At 38.0% G+C, this 15,436-nt stretch overlaps 1 protein-coding gene across 1 annotated transcript; it reads right to left on the reverse strand.

The window, feature by feature from the left end:
- METTL5 (methyltransferase like 5) lies at positions 1-15,436 on the reverse strand. Its single transcript, XM_006867028.1, has 7 exons — positions 15,328-15,436; positions 7,788-7,902; positions 4,556-4,737; positions 3,617-3,699; positions 1,992-2,043; positions 495-544; positions 1-96 (listed from the first exon to the last, which is right to left on the reverse strand). The coding sequence occupies exons 1-7, from the start codon at positions 15,434-15,436 to the stop codon at positions 58-60; spliced, it is 630 nt and encodes a 209-aa protein (XP_006867090.1). The 3' UTR covers positions 1-57.

Below are 15,436 nucleotides of genomic sequence, written 5' to 3' on the forward strand. Positions count from 1 at the left end.
GTAAACATTTTAGAATTCATTTTATTTAGGTTTGAATCTACTTTTCTCTCTGGATTTTCAAAAAGAAAATCGAATTAGGTCCACTTCAATGTCCACCTGTAAAAAAGAAAAAACTTTTGTTGTTTTGTCTTTTTTGTTATTAAATGTTTTTAAATGTATAACTGCTATCAATGATTCAAAAGGAAGATTCTTCCACTAAATTACATTTTTAATACGAGAATATATTAGTATAAACTTTAATAAAATATATGCTATATAAAAAAGCAAGTAGTTTTTTTCCCCCCAACTTTTTGTTTTTGTGCCTAAAGCATTAAAGAATTTGTTATCTTAAACCAGATTACTGGCTGGCTGTTGATTATGAACCCATTTTCTAGTGAATTGTCCTATTTCCTAGGCTTGCTTATTTACCTAGAAAACTTGGCAACAGAAGAAACAGTTACTTATTGAAAGACATTTCTTAATGTATATACTTAGACCAGAATTAAGAAACTTACTGATTTCTTTTTATGAAATTTGTATGATGCTGGCAGATCATATCTCAGTTCTGGAAAACAGAAGAACACTTATTGTAAAACATTAACATTTCAAAATATATAACCGCCTGATACAATAAACAAGTAATAAATTACTTATAAGCTTAACATTAACTCATGCCACGTTAACTCATCCAAGTTTAACTTGATGTATCCTTAAGATTAGCCATGACAAACTGAGCTTCTTATTTCTACAATTTTGGCCATTTATATTGAGACGGGAGAAGTTTAGAAAGGTAACAAAGAGACAAATATGTATATTCTATGAAAGTAATAATAAATTTCTATTTTTTCATTTCCTGATCATCAGTTTTAATTTTAATGTTCTCATAACCATGCTTGCTTTAAAAAACTTTTTCATCTTGATTTTGGCAATGGTAGTTTAGCTAGTTATTGTCCACTAAAAGCTCTCAAATGAAAACCCATTTTTATGTTGTTTTCCTTTTCAAGAGTAATGTAGGTTCTCCAAATTCTTTAATCACGCTAATCAATTTTAGAGAGGGATAGCAATGAATCTGCCTATCCTTAATTTTTTGCCACATTAATTCTAGCCCTCTGTATCACAGCTTCTCAGATTTTCATGTGCAATCAAATCACTTGGGAATATTTAGAAACACAGATTATAAAAGGTTTTAGTGATGCCCCAAATTATTTCTAACAAGCTCCCAAGAGATATGAAAGCAGATGGTCTGAGGACGACACTTGGAACAGCAAGGCTTTAGCTAGGAATACTATTAGGACTTCTAAGTGCATACTGTATATTGTAATACTGTAAGTGAGGTAAAAAATGAGAATAATGAATATAAATACAACAGCAGGCCTACATTACTAATTATTTATAAGTAGTTGTAGTCTGCTATCATTTTTAAGACATTTTCCCTTCTTGCACTCTTCAGGTTCAAAATTATATGGATTAAAGTTAGCTTCCAGTTAAGTTTTTCCCATTTTGATGTTTGTGAATATTACCCAGTTTACCAATAAAATTTATCAAACACAATAATAATAGTGTGAGTGTTTATATTCTCCTCCTCCAAAAAGAAAGTGGAAAAAGCTTTCTGAAGTTTTTATAAAAATGCAAAATTGAGACTGTCTCAAGTAGTTCTTCAGCCTTTGCTCCCTTTTCATTCTACTACCAACCATGTAAGGAGCTCTGGTAGCATAGTGGTTATAAATCAGCCTGCTAACCTCAGGGTCAGCAGTTCAAAACTACCAGCTGTTCTGCGGGAGGAAAATGAGGCTCTTTGCTCTTGTAAAGATTTACAGCCTCAGAAACCCTACACAGGGTCACTATGAGTCGGAACCGACTCCACGGCACATAACAACTGACCATGTACATATTGCCACACTAAAAAAAAAAAAAAGATCTTGTACCTTCTTTTCTCAATATTTGCATACACATTTAGCTAATACATATTTAGATAATTAGGGTTTGTGGGAAAAGTAAATTCATCATCTTACCTGCAACAATATTTATCTTGATTTTCCATTCTGCCGCTTTTTTTTTTATATGCTGAGAATAAATAACATGTTAATACAAATTTAATCTTAACATCATCTTTTAAATTTGACTTTACTAATAATGTTTTTTAATTTGTCAAGCCGATGGCAACCCCCATAGGGTTTTTGAGGCTATAATCTTAATGGATTGTTGTTAAGTGTTATCGAGTCAGTTATGACTCATAGTGACCCTGTGTACTTTCTGAAGAGCTGCTGGTGAGCTTGAACTGCTAACCTTACAGCCCACTGCATTAACCTGCTATCAGCTGCTCTTCAGAAACCCTATACAGGGTCGCTATGGATCAGAACCGACTCATGGCACTTAACAATCTTAATGGAAGAAGATTAACAGGCCTGACTTCTACATTACCACTAGGTGGGTTTGAACCACCATCTGTTAGGTTAGTAGTCAATGACTTTCAATAGAATTTAGACCCCTATGAAAGCTTCAATTGTATGGCAATATTTCTGAAAAAAATTAAGAAAGCACAAGCCTTACAGATACAAATATCGGTGTTCACTTTTTAACTCTCTGTGCACATACTCCTGACGATCTCTTTTCAGTTTCCATTTATGATAACAGGAGAAAAATCTACCCATCTACTTTATGCATTAACAATATACTTCATAATATATGCTGAGTGAATATACACTGGCTGTAATGGTTAAGGTTATGTGTCAGCTTGGTTGGGTCATGATTCTGTGGTTTGGCAGTTATGTAATAATCTAGTCATCATATTGTGATCTGATGTGGTCATCCTCCAATTTTTGCATAATGACTTGGGCTTTGGAACCTAACTATATCAAGTGAAAAGTCATTGTATATGTATGCTTTAAGTAATAGTAATAGCAAACACGTAATTACATGCAATAGACAATGTTCTAAATGCTTTGTAAATATTAACTTCACAACAACCTATCAAGTATAAAAGGTACTCGTAGCTCCATTTTATAGGTGAGAAACAAGCTCATGTACCTTGACCAAGACAACACAGTTGGAAAGCAGCAGAGCCTGTATGTAAATCTAGACAGTTTGGCTCCACAGAGTTTTTAATCACGTTATCCTAATGCTTAAAAAAAAAATTCCTTCAGCTTTCCTCATACACATCTTAAATACTTACTTGTGCTATATGCTGGCAAGAATAAGTGGAGATTGCATCTGAACTCAGATCTGTTTTAACTCCAGGATCAGCATTCTTAAAAAGCCAAGCCTTATTGTCTCCCTAACACGAGGCCATATAAGAGCACAGGTATCAGCCAGGTCTTGACAAACCAGAATATATTGTAACCTTAGTTATGCCACATGTTGTTACTGAATTGGGCAGCTAACTGCAAGCAAGGTCAGTAGTTCAGATTCACTAGCCACTTGGGGTGGGGGGTGGGGGATGAGGCTATCTCCTGTAAATATTTATAGTCTTAGAAACCCCATGTAGGATTGCTATGAGTTGGAACCGACTCAATGGTAATGGGTTTGGATTTGGGGGTGGTTTGGAAGTGACATGTTAAAAACATGAGAAGAAATGGATACTGTGACATCTGGATGTCACAAAATCCTTAACAACACTGTCATAAAAAACTGAACATACTTCTCTGGTGGAGGATTTGTGTAAAGAATATACTGCTGTTCTTGCCATTTCCAAAGCAGTTTTCAGAAAAACCATATCTGTTCCTATGAAGAAGAGGGAAACGTTTTATTTACATTATATACTTCATAACAAAATAGAAGATCAATATTTTAAAACTTTTTCTCAAACTTAAAAATAGCCACTTCAGTTTTTCTGTGTAATAGAACAGGCTTCAAATAAAATATAAATATATCCTTTTGAAATTGATAGACTTAAACTAAAATTTATACTGTTTTGGTTAAATAAGGCTAAAGTAAAAACGTTATATACTAAATAAATGATTTTCAAAGGGGGAAAACGGATCATTAAGAGCACAAATTGGAGTCATCCAGGGTGGTTTTTTGAGCCCACCAGGAACTCTGGAAGAGACAAATGAGGCTTTTTCTGTTCTTGCAAAGATGTACGGGCCTTAGAAACCCTATACAGGGCTGCTATGCATCAGAACAGACTTGACGGCACTTAACAACAGGGTGGCTTTGTGACTATTACACATCTTTTTCTCCTCTTCTTAACTCCATATCATTCTGGTCACAAGACACAAAAGAGCCATAGGGAATCACTGTAACTGATGGGCACATGTTGAAATCCCTGGATGTGTTAAAGGCATTTAAAAGTTTCTAGAAGTATAAAATTCTTTATAGGTTTCATAATCATAAGGGTCGAGCAAATCATTGAAAACAGTGTAAGTGAATAGAAGACTTTACAAACATTTGTGAATAACACTGAAAATTCCAGTTCTCAAAGACGTATTGAAAAAATAGAAATTGTAATAACTATGGCTATGAGACTCGCTTATATAATGAATAGTAATAACTCACTTAATCCACATGATCAATGGTATAGTCTATAAAATCTTACTTTTCTACAAATACATCAGTGTACCTGATTCTTGTTACTAACCTTTATTATTCTTTGTCCCAAAAGGAGGATTCATAATTACTGTGTCAAATGACTTGGACATTCTATTAGACAGTGAGCTCACATCACACTGAACCATATCAATGTTTGTTAAATCAAATTCTTCCACATTTCTATTAAATATTTCCAGTGCATCTTCATCTATATCAAATCCAACGCACAATCTATATAAACACAAAACAAAGCATAACTACTTACACCTCTCAAATTTAAAAAAAAAAAGGACGTATCTGGTTGCTGTTGTCTTTTTGGTAGTTTCTGATATGCCTATTTAAAACGTATTCAGTATCATTCTTGCTCCCTCAATTTCATACTGTGGAGCTTGTAAATATAACTCAATTGATCCTACATAGGCTTACTCAGTATATAACTGAGTGATTTAAAATTTGGAAAGGAGTGTGTCAGGGTTGTATTCTTTCACCATACTTATTCAATCTATATCCTGAGCAAATAATCCGAGAAGCTGGGTTATATGAAGAAAAATGTGGCATCAGGATTGGAGGAAGACTCATTAACAACCTGAGATACGCAGATGATACAACCTTGCTTGCTGAAAAGGAAGAGGACTTAAAATATTTATGGTGAAGATCAAAGACCACAGACTTTGATAAGGGTTGCACCTCGATGTAAAGAAAACAAATCCTCAACACTGGACCAATAAATAAGATAAATGGAGAAAAGACTGAAGTTGTCAAAGACTTCATTTTGCTTGGATCAACTATCAACACTCATGGAAGGGCTTCAGCAGTCAAGAAATCAAAGTATAGGTACTGCCTTAGGTAAATCTGCTGCATAAGACCTCTTTAAAATGTTGAAGAGCAAAGATGTTAGTTTGAGGACAAAGGTGCACCTGACCAAAGCCAGGTATTTTCATGTGAAAGTTAGACAATGAGTAAAGAAAACCATAGAAAAATTGATGCATTGAGCTATGGTGTTGGAGGAAAATACTGAAAAGTGCCATGGACTGCCAAAAGAACCGATGTGTGTTGGAAGAAGTACAGCCAGAGTGCTCCCTGGAAGCCAGGAGACCAGACTTTGTCTCTCATACTTCGGACATTGTCAGGAGGGACCAGTCCCTGGAGAAGAATATCATGTTTGGTAAAGTGGAGGGTTGAGAAAAAGAGGAAGACCTCCAGCGAGGTGGTCTGGCACAGTGGCAGTAGCAATGGGCTTAAACGTAGCAACGATTGTGAGGTTGGCACAGAACCAGACAATGTTTTTTTCTGTTGTGCACAGGGTCACTTCGAGTGGGTACCAACTCAATGGCACCTAGTAATAATGAATGCTTCTTATTAACTAGGAAGATAGGGGAACACTTAAGTAGGTTTGCATGTGCTAAATGGGACAGAGGTACATAGTGATGTATACTCAACCTTTGAACAAGTCTGTGATACAAGGATCAAGGCATAGTCTGAATGGGTAAAAGGGGAAATAATGTTAAGGGGCTTGATTGTATTGTGGATATTAATTTCCCTTGTCTACTATTGTAAAATAAGACATTTAAGTGGGATAGAAAGGAATATTGGAAAATATGATTACAGAAAGCTTGTAAGCCTGTCTGCAGCCTATAACTGACTATAATACCTAAAAGGCGTTCTAGAATTTGTCCAGTGAAATATGCTTCTTGTTAAGTCTTTGTAGAGTATGGGCCCTTAGGTGGAATCCTGAGCCCCATCCAGAACCTTCTGAGATAGGACATTCCCACTTGAAAGGACATGCAGACCAACCTGGAGTGGCTAGAGGAACAGAAGATACTTCTTGAAAGAAAGACCAGCAGGACAAACAAGCAGACTGTTTGGCTATTACAAGAATAAGCAAGCTGTTCACCTGGGAGCCATCAAGGCAAGAAAAGTCAGTCCTTAGGACAAAGTCCCTTCCAAGACTGAAACTCAAAGGGAACACATGAGAAGGCTTATAAGCTTGCTGGTGACCACCTTGGCCTACTTGTGATTGGAAGTGGGGGAAAATCAGTAATGAAGACGGGCTGAGTTCGATCATGTTCCATAGACTCCTGTTGACTTTGAGATGAGAGAAGAGGAAGAACTTGTTGGTCTGAAGTTTGGGGAGACCTGGGAACTCCTGAGCCCATGAACACTGACCTAGCCACTGGCAGCTAAAGATGAGTGAAGTGACCAGCTGATATGAAGTAGGGGGAGACATGCAAGAACACCCAAACTTGCAGATAGTACCCTTTTGACCTAGATTGGATGGCTTGCTGATCAGAACTCAACTAGAGAAAGATAAAGAAGTTTGATACAGGAAGCAAGTGTAAATTGCTACAATTTGATGAACTTGGCCTTTGCTTATGGATATAGTTGTTCAAAATACCCAATGAGAGGGAAGAAATCTTCACATCAGGGTCAAACCTATCCCCTTAGTACACAAGGTTGATAGGGATGGGCAACTTAAGACACTGGCTACGTAAAATGGGGGGCTATAAAGGCAGGCTCACCAGTTGCTCCTTGGAAACCCTATACAGGGTCCCTATGGGTTGGAACCAACTCAACAACAACAACATAAAGACAGGAAGTGGCTGGCTAACAAGTTTTCAAGAGTGTACTTAGTTTCAGAGTGAGTGGGAGAGGGTAGAATCCCCATTGAATAATTTCTATCTTGTCTAGATGGGTCTGGTAAAAGGGGATGGGCGAGGTTGGGGATAGGATTCTTTTGATTCAACAGTGAGTAATTGTTATGCCTAATTGCGACTGTCACAACTATAAAGGTAGAAGATGTATAACAAAAAGGGGTAAGTAGTTAATCTTTCATTCCAGGAACAGAAGACCCTCAAATCATCAAAAGGGAAAAGTATGAGTGGAGCATGGGGTCCTAACCAGAGAAGCAGGGACATCAGATATGGAGGCAGAGGTGATGGCATGGAAAGAGAGAGCAGCTGAAGACTCTAGACCATAGAAAGATAAAGGCTGTTTGCTGGCGGGCAGGAGAGGCTGGCTTGCAAAATGTGCCCTTTGGTTGTTTAAATGAATATACATTTCTATGTGTCTTGTGTACATTAAAAAAAAAAAAGGGAATAGAGGCAAATACTGTTAACGGATGGCATATGGAGGGGATTGTAATCATTGCAATGAAACAAAATATGATTGGTTGAGTGTAAAACCAATGTTCTGTCATGTAATATCACTCAATTCAGAATAAAAGCTTTAAAAAATAAATAAATGCTTCTTATAGCTTTACTATTATAGACTAGGTCACCTACCCTGCTCCCAACATTGCAGTTCCGATGCTAAGCACGCCACAACCACATCCTAGATCTGCAACCACTTTATTTTCAATGTCATCATATGTGTTATGGATTGTATACAGCATACATGCTACAAGATAAAAATACATATTAGGAATAAGTAAGCAAAATCTCATATTTGTAAATGACCATTTCTAAAATAACTTTTTCTGTCTTATATTATTATTTTGTCCTCCTGTTTCAGAACACTAAGAAAATGAGGGGTATTACTTGGTATGTGGAGTCCTGGTGTGGCACTGTGGGTTAATGTGCCAGACTGCAAAGCCATTTGAACTGCATGGTAGGCAGTTCAAGCTAACCAGCTGCTCCTTGGAAACCCTTTACAGGGTCGCTATGGGTTGGAACCAACTCGATGGCACTTCACAACAACAACATCTTGGTATGTGGGGTATGATGGCTCTATACGATAAGCAATGGACTGTGAATCACAAAGTCAGAGGCTTGAACCCTGTGGGAAAAAGATGAGGCTTTTGGGTTCCACAAAGATTTGTTTTTAAAGCCTCAGAAATTTTATGTAGGGTTGCTGTGAGTTGGAATTGACTCAATGGCATTTAACAACACTTGGTATGTAGTAAGAAGCACCACAAAACAGGCTAACACATAACGTTTTTGTTGTCATTAAGTGCCACTGAGTATTCCAACTCATAGCGACTCTACACAGGCTTTACGAAGAGCATGTGGTGGGTTTGACCTGCTGACCTTGTGGTTCACAGTCCACTGCTGATCTTACAGCTCCACACCAGGAGTCCAACATGTAGTGGTGGTTTCCAAAAGTTAGTTTTTACTAATGATGCCAATAATGACAGTAGTTTAACCAGTCTGTGACATAAAAAGAAAAAAATAAGGTCAAAATGTTTTATTTTTCTTCAGTCTATTTAAAATATCACCTACACATACATGTGTCTGTGTGATCTTACAGTGAATTGTCCTACTTCCAAAGCTTGCTTTATTTACCCAGAAAACCTGATAACAAAAGAAATATATATGCCCCAAAATGCCAGTGGAAAAGTGGAATTAAAATAATAATGAAATTTTCCACAAACTTTTTGAAGCCCCCTTGTATGTGTATTAGCAGTTCTTTCTTTGATATCAAAATATTTTTATATATGATAAATGGATAATAAGAGTAAACAGGTTTTAAAAAAATATCCTTGTCAAAAAGTAAATTTTGCAACTGTACATCAGTCTAAGTTGTTTTCAAGTTTTACTAATCTGTGAAGTCCAAAATTTTGGGAATCACTCAGATCAAACAAGAATTAACATAAAAAAATCACATTTTATTTACAACAATTTTGTTATCAAGACAAGTATGAATTCAAGCTAGAATGGGAAAACACATCAGCCATGTAGCCTTTAGGCACATGTATACTTGTGGCTCTGTAGGATAAGCACTGAACTGGGACCCACAAGGTTGGCAGTTTGAACCCACTAACTGCACTGCAGGAGAAAGAGGAGGCTTTCTGCTCCAACTATTTACAGCCTCAGAAACCCGATGCAGAGTCACTATGAGTCAGAATGGACTTGATGGCACCTAACAACAACATACCTGATCCACACACACATATAATCTACAAATGAGTTTTATTTGATAAGAGAAATACTAAGGAGCAGAGCAGAAGCTAGAATCTTCTAGAAACACAAGTCACAGATATAGTGAAGGCTAAGTATGAGTGCTAGTGTGGTGCTGTGGGTCAATGGGCTGGACTGCAAAGCCAGTTTGAAATGCAAGGTCAGTGGTTCAAGCTCAGCAGTCCGCTCCTTGGAAACCCTATACAGGGCCGCTATGGGTCAGAACCAACTTAATTGCCACCTGTCTGTCAATCTGTTGTATTGTAGTGGTTGCATGTTACTATGATGCTAGAAGCTATGCCACCAATATTTCAAATAACAGGGTTACCCATGATGGACAGGCTTCAATACAGCTTCCAGAAAAGACATTAAAAAGAAAGTCTGTCAAACAATTTTTGAAAATTATAGTTGTTAAGTGCCATCAAGCCGACTCCAACTCATGGCAACCCTGCATAGGGTTTCTGAAGCTGTAAATCTTTATGGGGAGCAGAAAGCCTTTCTCTCGCAGAGCAGCTGATAGAGTCAACCTGCTGATCTTGGGGTTAGCAGCTCAGCTTGTAATCCACTACGCCACAGAGCTCCTTTATCAATTCATACCTCTTGATAATTACACTGAATGTAAATGGATTAAATGTACCAGTAAAGAAACATAAAGAAAATATATAATAGGATCCTTCCATATACTGTCTATAAGAGACATATCAAAAAGATGGAGACAGCCTAAATGCCCATGAACAGAATGACTAAACAAACTGTGGTAGACACACAAAAGGGAATACTATAAAACACTGAAGATGAAGGATGGATCTGTGAAACACTTTACAACATGGTTGAACCTGGAGGACATTATACGGAGTGAAATTAGTCAACCACAAAAGAACAAACTTTTTAAGAGGCCAATGTTGTAAAAAGTTAAAAAAAAAAAAGTTTTCTTGGTAAAAGAAACAATCTATGATTGTTGTTGTTGTTACGTGCCGTCAAGTTGATTCCGACCCATAGCTACCCTGTATAGGGTTTCCAAGGAGCAGCTGGTGAGCTTGAACCACAGACCTTGCAGTTCAAAAGACTTTGCAGTCTGACGCATTATCCCACAGCGCCACACCAGGACTCCCTATGACTGTTGTTGTGAAGTGCCATCGAGTAGAGTTGGTTCTGACCCATAGCAACCCTATATAGGGTTTCCGAGGAGCAGCTGGTGAGCTTGAACCTTGCAGTTCAAACAGCTTTGCAGTTTGGCGCATTAACTCACAGTGCCATACCAGGATTGTTAGTGGGGGGATAATTCATGGACTAAAGGACTAAAGGGCAGACATATGTTAACACAGGTGACAGGGCAGAAAATATACATCGAGGGAGGTTAGCAGAGGAAATACGAAGGTAGTGGGAGGCACAGAGTAATGCAATAGTTTAATTGAACAGAGGTTAATGTTGTTAACTGTTGGTACATGGAGAGGATTGCAACCATGCAATGAAGCAAAGTATGTATGAATTGTTGAATGTAAAACTGATGAGCTCTTTTGTAAACCCTCACTCAACAAACAACATACTGCTTTAGGTAAATCTGCTGCAAAAGACCTTTTTCAAGTGTTCAAGAGCAAGGATGTCATTTTGAGCATTTAGGTTCACCTGACACAAGCCATGGTATTTTCATTTACCTCATATGTGTGTTAAAGTTGGACAATGAATAAGGAAGACTGTAAAAAAAAGTGACACATTTGAGTTATGGAGTTAGAGAATATTAAAAGTACCATGCAGAGCCAGGAGAAAGAACAAATCTGTACTGGAAGTATAGCTAGAATGCTCCTTAGAAGCCAAGATGGTGAGTCCTTGTTCTTGTACTTTGGACATTATGCTTGGTAAAGTAGAGGGTCACCAAAAAAGAAGGAGAACCCCAACAGGATGGATTGGAACAGTGGCAACAACAATGGGCTCAAATGTAACAATTACGAGGATGGGGCAGGGTGGGGCAGTGTTTTGTTCTGTTGTGCACAGGATCCTAGACCCAACTCAAAGGCTTCTAACAAGAAGAAACCTTGCAGTCAGAGAGCAATTATCTAAACTGTGAGAACTAGCCTCAACCCAAACACAGTTCTGCACCAAGTTTTGTTTGGAATTATGACAATTAAGTGCCAATATGCCTTGGTTCAAGAGCTATTTGAAAGGATGGCTAGAGAAACTCTGGGTCATATTGTGTCACCATCTTGTTCAATCTCCCAACTGCCCCTGTAAACTGTCTAAAAATTAGTAGTACTTATTCTGTGCCCATGGGTCACAATAAGGCTACTGATCTTATTGTTACGGCGGCCAGCTTTGCTTCAGCTAATGTTGGTTGTCTGAGTAAAGTCTACAGAAATGCACTGTAAAGAGTTATGTAAAGCCCTACTTGTTGACAAACTGGGTGTCAGTGTTAAAAAAGTGCCTGTCAAAGACGTTGGCCATGGCAGTTTGGCTGGTCATAGTAAAGACAGCCTACTCACAGGAGCCGTCAGCTTCCCTGCTCAAGTGATCATCCAGAACCATCTAAGCCAAGTCACTGCTGACTGCGTTGTGCTGCTTTGTGGTGCGTTGTGGTGCTCACATTGCTTACAAGTTCACTAACTTGGAGGAAACTGATCATCATTCAGATATGCAGTTGTAACATGGCCCCAAATTCCTTAAATCAAATAATGATGCCATGATTTACATGGTTCCCACCATGCCCACATGTGTACAGGGAGCTTGACACAAAAAGGTATATATTTCTCATTACCTAAGTCAAATACTAAAATATATTTCTACTTATACATATGCATGTGAAAGTTGGACAGTGAGTAAAGAAGACTGTAGAAGAATTGATGCATTTGAGTTATGGTGTTGGAATATTAAATGTACCATGGACTGCCAAAAGAACAAATCTGTGTTGGAAAAAGTACAGCCAGATGCACCTTAAAAGTCAGGTTGGCCAGACTTTGTCTCTCATACTTTAGACCTATTTATTATTAAGCAGAATCAGTCCCTGGAGAAGGATATCATGCTTGGTAAAGCGGAGGGTCGGAGAAAAAGAGGAAGACTCACAACAAGATGGATTGGCACAGTGGCAGCAGCAATGGGCTCAAGTAGAGCAACAATTGTGAGGCTGGCACAGGACCAGGCAATGTTTTATTCTGCTATGCATGGGGTCGCTATGAGTCAGTATCGACTTGATGGTACCTAACAACAACAACAAATATATATTTTTGTAATACAAAGTCTACTAAGAAAACTCAGATGACTAAAGTGATACTGTTATTAATATTTGCCACCCAGTCTTGGAGTCCTGGTGTGGTTCTGTAGGATACACACTGGACCTCAAGGTCAGTTTGAACAGCAAGGTTGGTGGTTCAAACTTACCTGTTGCTCCTTGAAAACCCTACCCAGGGTCGCTCTGAGTAGGAACTGACTCCACAGCACTTAACAACCACCATCTCTCTCAGTCTTAATCAGTGGTGAAAGAACAGTCTCAGAATTATTTGTCAGAACTGGTCGCTTGGATTTAGTTGTAAAACACAGGTTAATAACAGTGCATTATAAAAACTTCAGAAGGAAAGAGATATTTTACGGATCATTTTTTTCATGTAAGTTTGAACTTTTTAGATTTAAAAATACGTCCTTTTAAAAAATGGAATAACTTGATACAAATCTGACCAGAATTTAAAGATGAGGCTTTTTGCTCCTGTAAAGATTTACAGCCTTGGAAACCCTGTGCAAGATCACTATGAGTTGGAACTGACTCCATAAGTACTTAACAACAACAACAACAACAACAATGTAGGACAAGAAAATAGGGTATAGAAAGATACAGAAAAAAAAAACTACCAATTCCTGAAAAAAAATTCAATAGAATGGTTAGAAGAAAAATGTGAAAGAATCTTTCAAATTTCCTTAAAAAGGGTCCAGAAAATATGAGAGATGAGTCAGAGAGAATTAATTCAGTATGAAATTAACAAGTATTCTAGAAAGAGAGGTTACTATACAGATTTAATTTGTCAAACCAACTACACATAAGCATCTCTTAGAGCTGAAGGGAGGCATAACCTTTAAACCAGAAGGGGCACTTCTGTTTGTACAAAGTATGTAAATCTGAAAAAAGAAAAAAATTCATACCTAAATACACCATTTAAAAATGTCAGCACACTTAGGACACAGCAATGCTTAACGCTTGCCGACACAAAATAATTTACTTTTAAGGAAAAGCTACACTTACATGAAGCAAAGTATATTATTTAAAGTTATAAAGGCAGTCCACAAAGCAGTAAAAGTAGCAAAGCAATTACATTGAGAAGGGGTTAGAGGTAATTAACAAAATAAAAGTAGCAGTACAGTTATTTTGGGAGGAAGGGAAGGAAAGTAGGATGATATAAATCGACTAAATTCTTACACATCATTGTAGATATTCAAAAGATGTTTTACACTGACATCTTAAGACAATGAGTTGCTGGGCCTAAGGGGCTCAGAACCATAGTCTCAGGAGACACCACGGTCAGTTGGCATTAAACACAGTCCATAAAGACAATGCTCTACATTCAACTATGGTGAATAGAGTCTGGGATCTAAAAAGCTCATGAGCAGACACCTAATGTGCATCTATTGGTCTCTCCATGTGCAAAAGAATGAAAAGAGATGAGAACTGAACTGAAAAGGCTTGGAATCAATTAATCCAACAGATCAATAGTACATGTGAAGAACATCAGTCTCCACGACTCTGAGACCAGAAGAATTAGATGGTGCCTGGCTACCACTACCAAGTGTTCTGAAAGGGTTCACATCAGAAGGTCCTAGATAGATTGGTTATGTGGAACAAAACTCAAAATTATAAAAAAAAAAAGTGGGGCTTAATGGTCAGAAAGAATGCAGGAACCTGAGACTATGGCCCTCAACCACCCTTCAGATCTGGAAAGGAACTCACCCTAATGGCCCAATTTTCAGCCAAGCAGTAGACAGGTATATAAGGGGGACAACACTAGTTATGATAGGCTGTTCTTGTTAAGTGCCATCGAGTTGGTTCCGACTTATAGCTACTTTGTATAGGGTTTCCAAGAAGCAGCTGGTGGGTTTGAAATGCTGACCTTGCAATTCAAATCAACCTTGGTCCAGTGTATTACCCTGTAGAATGATGGAACAGTCAATTATTCAAAATCAAAAGGGCAACATTTACCTAAGAACAAAGTGGAGAAGGGAAAGGAAGGTGGGTGGGATAGAAATAGAACCACAGGGAGAAAGCCAGATAACCATTGTTCCATGGAAGAGACTGAGATGAAACAAAACGTCTGATCTGTTGAATGTAAAACTGATGATCTTGTCTGTAAATTTTCACTCAAGTTACAAAGAGTTAAAAAAAAGAAAAAGTCAACAAAACCGTTTACAATCTAAAGAGAGAAACTAACAAACACAAATGCCTGACAGTTTCAAAGGATATATTAGAAGGTAAGATAGCAAAGGTGTAGAAAAGGCTTCTCTAACGCATAGGTGATTTTGGAGGCTGAATTTCTCTAGCCACTCTTTGTATTCAAATAATTGTTCAATTTTTATCGTCTGGTGTGACTCTGTGGGTTAATGCGCTAGACTGCAAGATGGTGGTTCAAGCTCTCGAGATGCTCCTTGGAAACCCTATACAGGGTCACTATGAGTCGGAATCTACTTGAAGGCATTTAGAACAACTAGTTGGACTTCTGGTGTGGTGCTGTAGGATAAAGCACTTGGCAGTTCAAACCCACCAGCTGCTCCTCAGAAACTCTGTACAGGGTCACTATGAGTCAGAACTGACTTGGCGGCATTTAAGGAGTAGTTGCTCCATGGAAGAAAGAGAAGGCAGTCTGCTCTCGTAAAGATTTAGTGTCAGAGTTTGTTTTTTGGTTTAGTGAGCACACAGGACTAACACAGAAAGAGCTCAGATCACTAGCTACCCTACCTGCAATGTGAGGCCTGGTCGGATACTGTTCTAGAAGTAGTTTGGGCTTTTCGAATCCATCCACTTGTTGCAGGCGACTCTCTAGCTCCTTAAGCCTTAATTTCTTCAT

The sequence above is a fragment of the Chrysochloris asiatica genome, unplaced genomic scaffold, assembly GCF_000296735.1.
Source record: "Chrysochloris asiatica unplaced genomic scaffold, ChrAsi1.0 scaffold00099, whole genome shotgun sequence".
NCBI classification, from domain to species: domain Eukaryota; kingdom Metazoa; phylum Chordata; class Mammalia; order Afrosoricida; family Chrysochloridae; genus Chrysochloris; species Chrysochloris asiatica.

Excerpts from the sequence above, each read along its gene's own strand:
- METTL5 (XM_006867028.1), bottom strand. The coding sequence starts at position 15,436 with ATGAAGAAATTAAGGCTTAAGGAGCTAGAGAGTCGCCTGCAACAAGTG. Across the intron at positions 7,903-15,327 it reads GACCAGGCCTCACATTGCAG|CATGTATGCTGTATACAATC; the intron begins GTAGGGTAGCTA and ends TTTATCTTGTAG. Across the intron at positions 97-494 it reads AATTTCATAAAAAGAAATCA|GTGGACATTGAAGTGGACCT; the intron begins GTAAGTTTCTTA and ends TCTTTTTTACAG.